At 49.9% G+C, this 13067-nt stretch overlaps 1 protein-coding gene across 1 annotated transcript in view; it reads left to right on the forward strand.

Moving 5' to 3' along the window:
• The window catches only part of Upb1 (beta-ureidopropionase 1), a 32286-nt gene extending 26436 nt beyond the window's left edge, over positions 1–5850 (forward strand). Inside the window, exons 7-10 of the mRNA XM_021205492.1 lie at positions 1778–1859; positions 2505–2547; positions 3702–3856; positions 5508–5850. Of these exons, the coding sequence (XP_021061151.1) occupies positions 1778–1859; positions 2505–2547; positions 3702–3856; positions 5508–5618 (391 nt within the window). The 3' untranslated portion in view covers positions 5619–5850. The remainder of the gene's footprint in view (positions 1–1777; positions 1860–2504; positions 2548–3701; positions 3857–5507) is intronic.
• Positions 5851–13067: the final 7217 nt, after the last annotated feature.

The raw sequence follows: 13067 nt of genomic DNA on the forward strand, positions 1-13067 counted from the left end.
AGACAGATAAATGATAGATGATGGATAGATAGATAGATGGCAGATGGGTGATAGATCGATAGATAGTAGATAGATAGATAGATAGATAGATGATAGATAGATAGATACATAGATACATAGATACATAGATACATAGATGGTAGATAGATGATAGATAATGGATAGATGATGGATAGATAAATGATAGATGACAGAAAGATGGTAGATAGATGATAGATTATAGAGAGATTGCATAGATAAAATGTAATTTACAAAATTTAGAATATATTTAGGGAACTCCGTCTTCACCTCAGGCTTCCCTAGAGGAACCTGAAGTTTATTCCTCGGGCCTATGGGTATGAACTGGCTTCAGGGCAAACCCAGAGGCTACCTCATGTTATGCATGCAAAGGATCTTCTCAGCCTGCTAGCTTAAGCTTTTCTTAGTTGCAGTTGAGCAAACAGAAGCAACCCAATGTCATATGCCTGCAACTTCTTATGTCCACAGCAGCCTTATTGAAAATGACTGTCTTTTCCTTCCTTGGCCAAGAGTTGCCCAGTCTTCCAGCTTTCAGGGGTGTGTTGAGCATGAAATGCTGCAATGGTCTCTGGGAGAGCAGTGCGCTTCATTGGACAAACAGTTAATGACGCTTCTAGAATTGGAGTCCAAGGAAATGATGTCATAGATGTCACAGGGTTGCGTGTGAGACATCTGTGGTGGCTTAACGGTATTCACAATGCCGAAGCTGGCAGCCACAGAAACGTCAGGGTTAAATAAATCTCAACCTATTTCGTCTATGGGTTTAGTGACAGTAAAATGAGTCATTTTGAAGTTAATGTAGCATGGCGATAAAAATCTATGAGCAATGGGAAAATGTGAGATCCGTCCCCGCTACGTGTGGTCAGAACTCTGTGACTTGGGGGTTGGGTGGGGGCGGCGCTCTGGGCAAGATAGTCATAGAGGATGGAAAAATTATAGCACCTAGTTTATTAGGCTGGTGGGGAGTCTGGGAAATATTCTAAACCAATATATGATTATTTGTATAAGTGATTGAAGTTTCTTTCTTTTCTTTTCTTTTTTTTTTTTAAGTGCAATGTTAAGCAAACCCCCGGGTGGTGTCACGTCACAGTCTCCAAGCCCATCCCCCATGGGCCATGTGCTAGCTCCCTAACCCTTAGCTCCACTCTGCTGCTTACCAGCCTTCAGTCCCACAACAGTTAGAAAACTACAGCCGTGTAGAGCTGCTGCTGCTTCTTCTTCGTGAGCAGCGCTCATGAAACTGATGGAGAGAGAGAGACTCGGGATGAAGGTTTGGTACAGCGCTATCTGATCCCCAGTGGACTATGGCCACATGGATTCTACCTTTTGCTGGCTTTCCCTAGGAAGCTGCTACTGACTAAGCTAGGTGTGGACAAGCCGGTCAACGCGTCAGCCTTTTGTTATCTATCTTAGCTAGCTCAGGGGTACTCCTGGTGTAACCTGGGCTGGTTCATGCAGTTGTTGGGAATTGAATTTTAGGACCTCTGCTCGCTCCGGTCTGGCCCTCTTCTGGTGCATCAGATCTCATTATGGGTGGTTGTGAGCCACCATGTGGTTTCTGGGATTTGAACTCAAGACCTTTCGGAAGAGCCCGCTGAGCCATCCCTTAGCCCCTGGGCTGGTTTCTAACTCGGAGACCTCTTCCTCAGCTTCCTGGTACCATGCCCAGCTCTGCTCGCAGCCTGGCTGCATCTTAGAGCTGAGCATGCGCAGAGTGGCTGACAAGTCTACAGCCTGCTTCACTCTTACCCTTTCACAGTGAGTCCTTGTGGCCGATCGAAGCCAGAAACGCAGCCATTGCCAATCACTGCTTCACCTGCGCCCTCAACCGTGTGGGTCAGGTACATGTCTGTGGTACTGCTTAAGGAAAGGGGCTGCTGGCTGCTGGCCTCTGAGGGGACACATCACCTGCCTTCTTGCTCCTTCTGCATACATGCCACAAATTTTACAGTCCCAAGAGAGAGAATGGCTCGGTCTGGTAGTTTTCTTCTGGTTTTTGGGCTGTCCTCTTGCCTTTTCTCTCCCCTCCCCTCCTCTCCTCCTCTTTCCCTTCCTCTCCCCTTGCTTCTTCCCTCCTCTCACCTTGGCTCCCCCCGCCCCTCCCTTTATTTTCTTCTCTTCCTCTCCTCTCTGCTCTCTTATTCAAGGTGAGGTATTATTTCCATGGGCGGGGTGACCTCACATACACTGTCCAGCCCTGAGAATGGTGGATACCTACTATCTCCCTGTTCCAGGATTATAAATCCAAATACAAAATCCAGGTCTTGCCTTGCCTGTCGCATCCCTTGCTGGCTTCCTAAGGCCCATCGCTGGCCTGCTGACGTTGAACAAACCCTTGCTGACCGCCCACTGAGTGCAGACCCCAGCCTCTCTTCTCTGTTTTCTGCTTGGGCTTCTTGCTGCTCTTGGTCTGGCTGAGGGATCTGGAATGACTGTCCCGGTGCTGCCACCTAGAGGTTCATCTCAGCCTTGCATTTAATCCACAGGAACACTTCCCCAATGAGTTTACTTCCGGAGATGGAAAGAAAGGTATGACCGTGAACTTTCCTGTCGGTGGGACTCATCGTCCCCCGTTCCATGTACCTCCTATGGGAAGGGTCTGCTCCACAGCCTGTCCCCTCTCCTTGGGCACCAAGGAAGGGAGCACTGACTCTCCTCTGTGTCCTTGCATGTACTGTGGGAGTCTGTGGCTGGGGTGTGGATCCTTCATGGGTGGCCACCATGTTCCCCAAATGGGCATCCTATGGGAACAGACTGACCTCTCTTCCACCCCAGAACTATGTGAGACCATGAAGATATGGGGAGTCCCTCTGTGAACTCTCTAGAAGGGGCAGAGGGGCTCACACATGGACTTGCTCTTTCTTTTCCTTCCCCACCTATCCAGCCATACTGATGATGGCCCCAGAGTCAGCACAGATCGCCATAGGTCCTGGGGTCCTCAGGTGGTTGTGATCTGAAGGCAGCAACTAACTAACACACCTCTGCTAGACGTCCTCCACCCTGAGGCCCCACCTCTCTAGCCAAGACCATGAGAAGGAAGAGCTGCTTTGCTCACAGGGATGTTCCTGGCTGGGTGGGTCCACCTCAGAGAGAAACAACAGAAGGATGAACAGATCCCACCATCTGGAGCCCCACACTTGCAGAACTTCCAATCCCATATGCATCCTGATGACAGACAGACAGACAGACAGACAGACAGACAGGTGTGGGAAAGGAGGTTCTGGGCCTATCTTAGGGCACCTCACTCAGCTGTGATGGCCTTTAGCACTTTGTGGCTGGTCAAGGACTCAGGCATGCAGAAGAGTATTAAGTCTGTCAGTTCCAGGAAAAGAAGGACAGACAGACAGTTCATCAGGCAGGCAGACCTGCCACAGGAAGCGGGACACACAGACCATCCCTAGAGACAGAGACTTTCCTTTGGTTTGGGCAGCTTCTGCTGAAAGAGAAGGGCTAGCCCACATCAACTGTGACATCTAGACATGTTCTCAGGGGCAGGGGAGAGCAAGAGATGTGAAAACAAAGCTCTGCCTTCCTCCCTCGGACCTTTAGGTCTGAGGGAGGGGCACAGAAAGTTGGCAGACATGGGGGTCACCACGAATGCTTCCCCCCGGGTGTCCTGCCATGTGCCTGCCTGCCCTTCTTCAGAGTCCACCCTCATGGCTCCTTCCCTTTGCCCCTTAAAGCTCACCATGACCTGGGCTACTTCTATGGGTCAAGCTACGTGGCAGCTCCCGATGGCAGCCGGACTCCCGGCCTCTCCCGTAATCAGGATGGGCTGCTGGTCACAGAGCTCAACCTCAATCTCTGCCAACAGATCAATGATTTCTGGACTTTCAAGGTGGGTACCCATGTCCCCTTCCGTTGCCCCGATACCCTGCTTCTCGGTCTCCACCCAGTCTGCAGCTTCGGGAACTTCAGTGGCCAGGTTTGCTCCAACAGTTGGGGAAGGCACCAACTCCCCCACTCTGCAGCTGAGCCAAGGGCTAAGACTCTGCTGGCTGTGGGGAGGAAGCACTGGGTGGCACGATGCTCAAGCAGGAGGTCTCAATAAATTCTCCCTTCATTGGATTTAGATTCTAGGTGTCTTTGCCCAAATTAATCTCAATTTCATTTGTCTAGAGAATACAGTGGGTTGGCTTCTGTGATCTGGGTTTTTTTTCCCCCTTTCCAGGCATTTGCACTTGTCACAAGATAAATGTGCATGTCTGGCTCAGCCTTCGACCAGGCTCCACTGTCTAGGCATTGAAACAATAGTGGGAATTGGGTCACGTGGGAAAACTGGAGCTTTGCCTGGCTCCCACTCCACCCTCCTCAGTTCCTTTGGTGCAAGCATCTTTTATCCCTAGGACTTAGGACACAGCTTCAAAAGCTGCCTGTGGGGTCAGCAGTCTAGAAGGGCAGGTGCACGCAGAGATGGGACAGTGGTAGCCAAGGCCCTCAGGACTCACGGAAGGGCTCCTGACTGCAGACAAAGAAAGTGTATGTTTTAAGTCACTGGAAAAGCCCCGGTGTGGACTCTAAACTCTAGTCCCTAACTTTATCCAAGTGTGAGGGGTTTTTTTTTGTTGTTGTTCTTTTTAAGAAGTATTTATTTATTGTTATATGTAAGTACACTGTAGCTGTCTTCAGACACTACAGAAGGGGGTGTCAGACCTCTTACGGAGGGTTGTGAGCCACCATGCGGTTGCTGGGATTTGAACTCAGGACCTTCGGAAGGGCAGTTGGTTCCCTTAACCACTGAGCCACGTCTCCAGCCTCTGGGTGAGAGTTCCTGATCATTTTCCAGAGGCCCCGATTCTTATTGGATAAACAAGACTCTGCTCGTGAGAAGATCTCCTGATTTCCCTGTCATTTTCTTGGGCCACTGGGGTTAAAGCAGGATTCCCTCTCAGAACTTAGAGCCAAGAACTTGGCAGACTCTTGCCAGCATCTCCTGGAGCAACAAGCAGCATGGTTTCTCTTTAAACCCTTTCTCAGACCAAAAGCCTTTCCAGTGGTGATGGGTGTGAGCTCATTTCCAGGCTGCTGGGAGGGGCTGGCACAGGGGAGGGTGTGAGGGAGAGCCTACCTGGGGCTGGGCAGCTTTGGTAGAGCTCCCAGCTTTCCACCCCAGGTCTCCATCTGTGTCTCTAACAAGACGCTACACGGAGCAGGCAGAGTTCCGGTTCCAAATCTCTGCTCCCAGCTGGTATACGCGCTCCTCTTCTCCATCCTGCCCTAAGCCAGACCACACCTCCCGGGATGAGAGGTGAAGGTCAACTGGGATGGACTGTGTGAACATCGCGCACTCTGGAACTTCACTGGAATCCGTGTTGAGGTCACCACACAGCCATTCTTTGTCTCAAATAGCCCTGTCACTCAGCATGGTGGATACATTTCTGTCCTATCGCTGCCCCCTAGTGGCCAGAAGTGGTGGCGAGTAAGGAATAGTTTTAGGGGGTTTTGTTTGTTTTTAAAATCTTCCCAAGCCTATGTGTTTCATTTTTCAGATGACGGGCCGACTTGAGATGTATGCCCGGGAACTTGCCGAAGCGGTCAAACCCAACTACAGTCCCAACATTGTGAAGGAAGACCTGGTACTAGCCCCTAGCTCGGGTTAGGTTTGGGGACATATCCAGCCCCAGTGGATAAGTTTTAAAATGTATACAAGGGGGGTTTTTAATACCCAGGCAGGAGGAGGGTACAATAGGCACTTAACTGCGTGTGTGTGATAATTGTCAAAGATGACTATGAGACCTTTCTTCTGGGGACTTGGAAATGTTTGGGGATTCAAAAGATGATTCAACAACATTGAAATTTTATTAAATGTGACTGGGCTGGTATACTTCAAAAGTGTTTTGTGTAGTGTGGATTCTATCCCAGGCTAAGATCATATTAATGCTTTAGGATCATATTAAGGCCATTGAAAGGAGCTGGTCCAGAGGAGGATGGGATGTGGTAATACCTGGGAGTGGACAGCTTTGATAGACTTCCCAGCTTCCCACCCCTGGTCTCCATCCATGTCTATAATGAGATGCCACATGGACCAGGCCGACCTTAAGCTGAGCTCCAGTTCCGACCCTTCTCTGCTTCTACCTGGTGTCATGTTCCTCAGCTCCATTCTGATCCCATCTTGAGGTTCCATCAGCTCCTCAAGGGACAATTTGGGAAACTGTGTACTAGCGGGAAGACAGTAAGAGCAGAGACCATAGCATCTCTGTGAGTGGGTGGACTGTTCATAGGATGAGCTGAATCAACTTAGCTATGGCCCAATTATTCAGGCAGGCACAAACCTAGGTGTCTTAGTTAAGATTTTACTGTTGTGAAGAGACACCATTGCCAAGGCAAAATTATAAGCACAATACTTAATTGGGACTGGCTTACAGGTTCAGAGGCTCCGTCCATTATCATCAAGGCAGGGGACATGGCAGCATCCAGACAGGTCTGGTGTTCAGGAGAAGCTGAGAGTTCTATATTTTCATCTGACGGCAGCCAGGAGAAGACTGGCTTCCAGACAGCTAGGATGAGGGTCTTAAAGCCCAAACCCACAGAGACACACCTACTCCAGCAAGGCCACCAAATAGTGCCACTCCCTGGGCCAAGCATATACAAACCATCACACTAAGTGATGCAGAGAATTTGAGGTGGGAGGCACGGTCCCATTGTCTTGCTGGTCTTGAACTCGGGATCAAAGCATGATTCTGCCTTCTAAGTAGCTAGGACTACAGGTATGTGCCACTATGCCCAGCACTGTGCAAAGGTATCTTACAAATGCGATCAAAGTTTACAGCCTGTAGATTTATCGTGCCATAAAACTAAGGTGAGCTTCACTCAGTCTGTTTACAGCGCTACCGAGCAACCTTGAGCCTCCCATGGGGAGGAAGGGATTCTGTGTAGACAGCAGTGCCAGCCCCGGGCAAGAAGTTCAGCCTGCCTCCTTGACATCTCTCCCTGGAGCTATTAGACTGACCTAGCCAGCTGCCCCACCCCCACTCCCTTCACCTCCTCACAATATCTCCTAACATGTTGCCTGTGAGTCCTGCCTCTGGTTGGGCTAACTGATACAGGCTTTGATGCCCAAAGGAACAGAAGCTTAAGGGATGAGTTTTCCTCTTTCAGTTTGGGTGGGATTAATTCCATTTGATTTGGTTTAAAGACATCATTGACTCTGTTTCCTATGATAAACACAGAAGGGGTTGCCCATAGCATGATGGGTGCCACCAGTAACATCTACATGTGGGGCAGATCACAGCCAGGGTCCAAGTGCACCAGCCTGCCTGCCCTTCCTGGTGGCCTTCCCTGTGGGTCTCAGGCTTGTATAACCAGGCTTCTTTTCATCCCATCAGGAAGGTCTTTGTACTAAATCTCTTGGTGTCTCTTACCTCTCTTTGTTTTCTTGTGGTTCCCACATTGGTGATTGATCCCTGACTTACACGTCAGGACAATCTGTTCTCTGCCTATGCATTTGTATAATGGAGCCACAGGACCATCTGCTTTAGGTTTCAGAATGGTGGCAAGAGAGACTAGAGGTCCCATAAAACTCCTTGGCAGTGGGCAGTGCCGTGCCTATAAGGGCTGTGTCCTTCCGAACCAAACACATAGACAGAGGGGTAACTCTGGGGCAGAGTGGAGAGCCTCAAACTATAGTTCACCAGAGGGTCAGGAATGGGTCCCACCCTTCCTGTTCCTATCAGAGAAGGCAGCCTAGTTGCCCAGCAACTAAGTTATATAAACAACCTCATGTCAGTGATAGGTGTCCCTGGATAGCACCTTGGATGACAAAGTCCAGTGGAACTGCCTCACCATGTTTACACTGTCTGTCGCTCTTAATCCGTCTGTGCTATAGAAGCAGTGTCCTCAGACCCCAGTGTATGATAGATCCATCACGGTAGCTGTGGTGAACTTTCTGGTACGGCCCTTCTGTGTCCTACTATACCAGTGTGCTTAATATAGAAGTACAGGGATGAGACGCCAGGCGTTATTTGATTATCCACTCCTGTCATCATCCGGGAAAGAATGGCCTTGTCAGGGAGGCAGATCCTGCAGAGATGGGTGGTGGAGGCTGGCCTCCTGCCTGGAGCATGTAGATACTCAGTAGACATTTTTGGAATGAGCCTGGACAGGAAGATTTTTACATGACTGTTGCTGATGTCACAGGGCAGATGCTCGGGCAAGAACTGCACTGGTCCAGGGTCCATCAGCTGTAGTGTACAGGTGCCTGTGCCGTCTTGGATGAAGGCTTCTGACGTCTCCATAATCCCACCTTACTATGATAGGGAGCTGAGGCTGCAGATGTGAGGGCGATCTGTCTGCCTCGTCTGTCACCTCATTGATCACCAGGGTTGGTTCAGCTGATCCAGCTGGCTAGGCTGGTATTCCTCCCTCAACCCGTCCCTCCCAAGGCTGCATGCTCAGTTGAAGAGGACGACCTTCCCTTATCAGAGGAGGGCCAGTCTTCACTCAAGGTTATAGGAGTAGCTGAGCTTCCCTGATAGAACCTCCAAGCCTTTCAAGATAGCTAAAGCCCTAGCAAGCAGCTTTCAGATTCCTTTATTTCAATGCTGAAGAATCAGACCAATGATGGTCCTGTTTGTGTTAAAAGCATGCCGTGTTACTGAGATACAGCTCTCGTCCGACAGCTTAATTGTTGGCACCTGTGGTAGAGTTAAGTCGGTCAAATTGTACTGAACAAACAACAGAACAGCATCTCCCAAAGATGCTGCACTACAAGAAGTCTTTATGGTGCTGAGAGTGAACTAGGGGCTTCCTGCATCCCAGTCAACTGGAATTACAGCCCCCAAAACAAGTTTTTTTATTTTTATGTCTATGAGTACTCTATCTGCATGTACACCTGCATGCCAGAAGAGGGTGTCAGATCACATTATAGTTATATCTATAATGTGATATAGATCACATTATAGATAGTGGTTGCTGGGAATTGAACTCAGGACCTCTGGAAGAGGACTCAGTGCCCTTAACCACTGGGCCATCTCTCTAGCCCCCAAAACAAGTCTTTATAAACCAAAGAAGAAACAAATGGCAAAGGTAAAGGCAGCCTTGTAGATGAGAGAGAAGCGCATTGACACAGAGAATATACCTCAACCCAGCACTCTCCAGAAATCCACAAATGAAAAAGGACGCCGGTCCTGTTTTCACAAAGTACTGTTACGATGCACTGTTAAAGTATCTTAGGGAGAACCCCTTCAAGCATTCCTCCTGAAATGCATTTGTCCTGTAAATAAGCAAAGACCTTGATGGGTGGGGCAATTTGACTCCTCAATTAACAGCTGCTCTTCCCTGACAATCAAGCAGCGAATCAGAGTCCCCATATGCCAGCACGGAAGGCTTGAGGTAGTTGCAGGTAGTTGCAGCTGCTGACTGCTGAAGCACACCTGGGTCCTGGAAGATAACGGCCTAGTCTCAACTGTACCTTGTATGCGGTACCTTTTGCCATCTCCAGTCTCGGTGACCTCTAGATGTCCTTAAAGCCTGACCAGAGGTCGTTCATTTCCCCCCTGGTTACCTAGCAGGACTGTTGGGACTGGGGCAGAAGGGACTAATACCAAGACTGGTATAAATGCAGTCCGCCCTTTGCGTAAAAGTATACTGCGATTGGTGTGAACACCCCTTTCCCGGCTAGGAGTGGGTCACATCCTTTGCCTCTTCACACCTCTAGGCTTTAGCTTGAGTGGCCTTATTGGAGTGCTGCTTACTAATTGCTGATACTGAAGCTGCCGCCACCCTCTCCATTGGTACCTATGGCCATGTCACAGCTGCCTGCAGCTCCCACAGTTCTGTAGCTTCTTGGTTCAACCTCCTCTGTGGCTCTGGGTCACTTTATTCATATTAGTATCTCCTTCATCGGAGGGGCAACCCCCTCGAGCTCTTGATGAGACACTTCACGCATGCGCTTGATGGGGCACATCACGCATGCGCTTGGTGGGACTCGCCATCGCGCCCATGGTGAGGAAAGCAGGAAGCACAGCCATGAGCTCTAGGTGTTAGTTCTCTCCTGCCACTGATTGGTCGTGTGACTCTGGATTTGCGAGGCACGTTCCTGTTCCTTCCTTGCACGATGAAGCCGACTGATGGACATGCGGGTCCCTTAGAGTTGACTCGGCTTTAGGACTGGCTAAGGAAATAGTAAGGAGGCTGTGAGGAGCCCTGGGAAAGGGAGAGGGAGGAGGGGGAGCTAAAAGCTCAGAGGAAGGAAGGACATGCTGGGCTAATGGGATAATTGGATAATCTTCAGAGCTAGGGGCTGCCAGGCTGGGGCCAGCTGTAAGAAGCAGACACAGATAGCACTAGCAACACAGGGTCCTGGTGCAGGAAGCAGCTTGCTGAGCAGTGTGGGGGAGGGGCGGCAAGAGCGGGGGGGGGGGCATGTGTGTGGAGGGAAGTCCTGAGAGGACATTGAGGGCAGGCCCCCGGGGGAGCCTGTTGACTAAGGTGACAGGTAGGGACCCTGAATCCCTTTCTGGTCTCGAGAGTGTCCTGGCCACCAAAGACTTGTAGACACCATGCCTACCTGTTGGAGATGACTATAGATGGGGCTTCTGTTTGATAATGCTTGTGGAAATATGCTGGGCTCTTGTAAATATTAATTTCGGGTGTATGGCTCAGGGGAGTCCCCCCTATTTCGGGTGCATACCAGGTCTGTGCTGGGCACAGAACAAAACATGTTTTGGAGAGAGGCCAAGAAGGGTACAAGAAGGGACAGCTAAGGGTAGTGTGACCAGCGAGAAACAGGGAAGGCTTTATCGTTTATTACATGGGTTAAAAAATGTCTGCTGTGGGAACCGGAAATCAGAAACACATCTCCAGAGAAAGGTCTCGGCTGAGAACCGCCCCTTCCCCTGATTGGTTCTAAGTGTCTGTCCTCCCGAGTCTCTGCTGGGGGAGAGCGCAGCCAGAGGCATCTGGAAGATTCCAGACTGAACCGAGCTGTAAGAGGAAAGAGAAGCAGGGAGGACAAGAGAGGAGGAAGCCAAGGGAGGAATCAGAAGCCAAGAGAAGGGCCAGGAGCAAACAGGAGGGCAGGTAGCCAAAATGGCTGGCTTATATAGGAATCAAGAGAAGCTGGGGGGCGGGGTGCTCAGGAGTTGGAGAGGTTTATGGTAGGAGGTGGAGTACTGTCAACCAGGATGACTCTGAAACAGGTCCTCCTGATGCTCGGCACCTGGGAGCCAGTGTCTGTGCCATTATGTTAGTAGGCACTTCCAGTTATCTGTCACAGTTTCATTGAGATCTAACGATAAGCGCTTTTATGCTAACTACTGTTTCTGTCTGGGTGCTAAGATCCTTTGCTTCCGTTTTCTATATGCTTCATTAAGTCACTAGTACAGCCATTACAGATGGTTATCTAGACCATATGAATCACCTCTTTGGAGATTTCCATGAAACGGCAGGGAACGAACTAGGAATGAAAAGATGCAAAATCCATCGCAATGTCAGAATAACAGGGATTTTTAGAAGCACAACAAAGGAAATGAGAAACAAACATCCCAGCGCCAAAGGATGTGAGTTTTCAGTATGAAATGGACCCTGAGCGGCCAAGGCATCTCACAGTGACATTTCCCAATGCTGAGACAAAGAATTCCTGCAGCATCCCACACAGAGTCAGGGGTCAGAACGGCTTAGGTCTCCTCAACAGCTGCTCTGGAGGCTCCAAGGCCATGGGGCTGTGCTGGAAGATAAAGGCCACACGCTTCTGAGGCAGGATGGCTTCTCCCCTGGAAGTGGACTTGTAACCAAGCATTAGCTACCTCAGACAGGCGAGACTTTGAAGGACAAGGTCTTGCATATCCTCTCAGGAAGCTCCCACAGCACATATGCCATGAAGGAGAAGGAAGGGGAGAGCACACTATGAGGAGACGGGGAGTCCAGGAAGCAGCCGAACTTCACAGGAAGGAGGCAAGGGGATTCCCATGGTGGTGGTGATTGTTGTGTTTTATGAAGCCTAATGTCATGCGGCAGGCTGGAGGGAGCACCTCTGCGGGCCCTGGCAAGGTGTTTCCCCTGCCCTCCCTCCCCTGAGGATGGGGGAATCACCACCATGAGACAGGCCTAGTGCAAAGGAAGTTTATTGGGCGAAGAGAGCCAGGGAGTGGAGCAGGACCTAGAAAGGGCTAGAGGTACAGAAAGGGGATCAGAAAAGAGGGGAGAGAGAAAGAGGGGAAGAGGTTGGCCATGGTCACGTGAGATGGGGGTGAAGAGTAGATGGAGAGAAGCCTGCTCCTTCTAAGGGGCGAGGCAAGTACCTGGCTGTTGCTAGGTAACTGTTGGGCGGAGCCTAGAAGAATGCTAACATTGATGGTGATGGGAAATCCCAGCATGGCCTCCTCAGGGAAGGAGCACAAACTCTAAGACAATCCTGTGTGCCACACATTGAAAAGGGATCGAGATAATAACGGGCAGAGATTAGGTGATTAGAGGGACTGCTCATAAGACCCTAGAAACACAAATGCACGGGGAAACAAGATAATCAAAACAAGAACACTGCGGAGAGGAAAAGCCATGGTAGTTACAGCGCCGCTTCCCCCACAGCGGACCTTTTCTTGTTAGGAGAACAGATGTGCTAACAACAAGCTAGGGAAATGGCTCCGTTGGTGAAATGCTTGCCCCAGAAGCCTGAGGTCCTGGACTGTGACTTCCATTACCTATGTAGGAAGCTGACTGGGAAGGATTGCACCTGTAATCCAGTAGCTCAATAGGTGGAGACAAAAGAATTTCAGGGACTTGCATAGCCAGTCACTTGTCAAGTGTAGTGGGGGACCCCGGAGAAATGGCTCAGCTCTTAAGGGCGCTTGCATGCCCCAGCATGCACATGGAGGGGAGGCAGTGCTGTAGGGTTGGGTCTTGTCAACCTTTTTGCGGTTGGGAGGGTCAAAGTAAGGTTTTCACCTTTGCCTGGCGAGTACTTTTACACACGGAGCTATTTCACGAGCCATGTTCTTCATTTTAGGGAGAATTGTAGGAATGATATCCTTTTGAAATTTTATAGATGTGTAACTCTTGAGTCCATTTAAGAGTAAAACCACCAATGTCATGAAGGGTGGCAGCGGCAGCTG

Source organism: Mus pahari, chromosome 9 (genome assembly GCF_900095145.1).
Source record: "Mus pahari chromosome 9, PAHARI_EIJ_v1.1, whole genome shotgun sequence".
Lineage (NCBI taxonomy): Eukaryota > Metazoa > Chordata > Mammalia > Rodentia > Muridae > Mus > Mus pahari.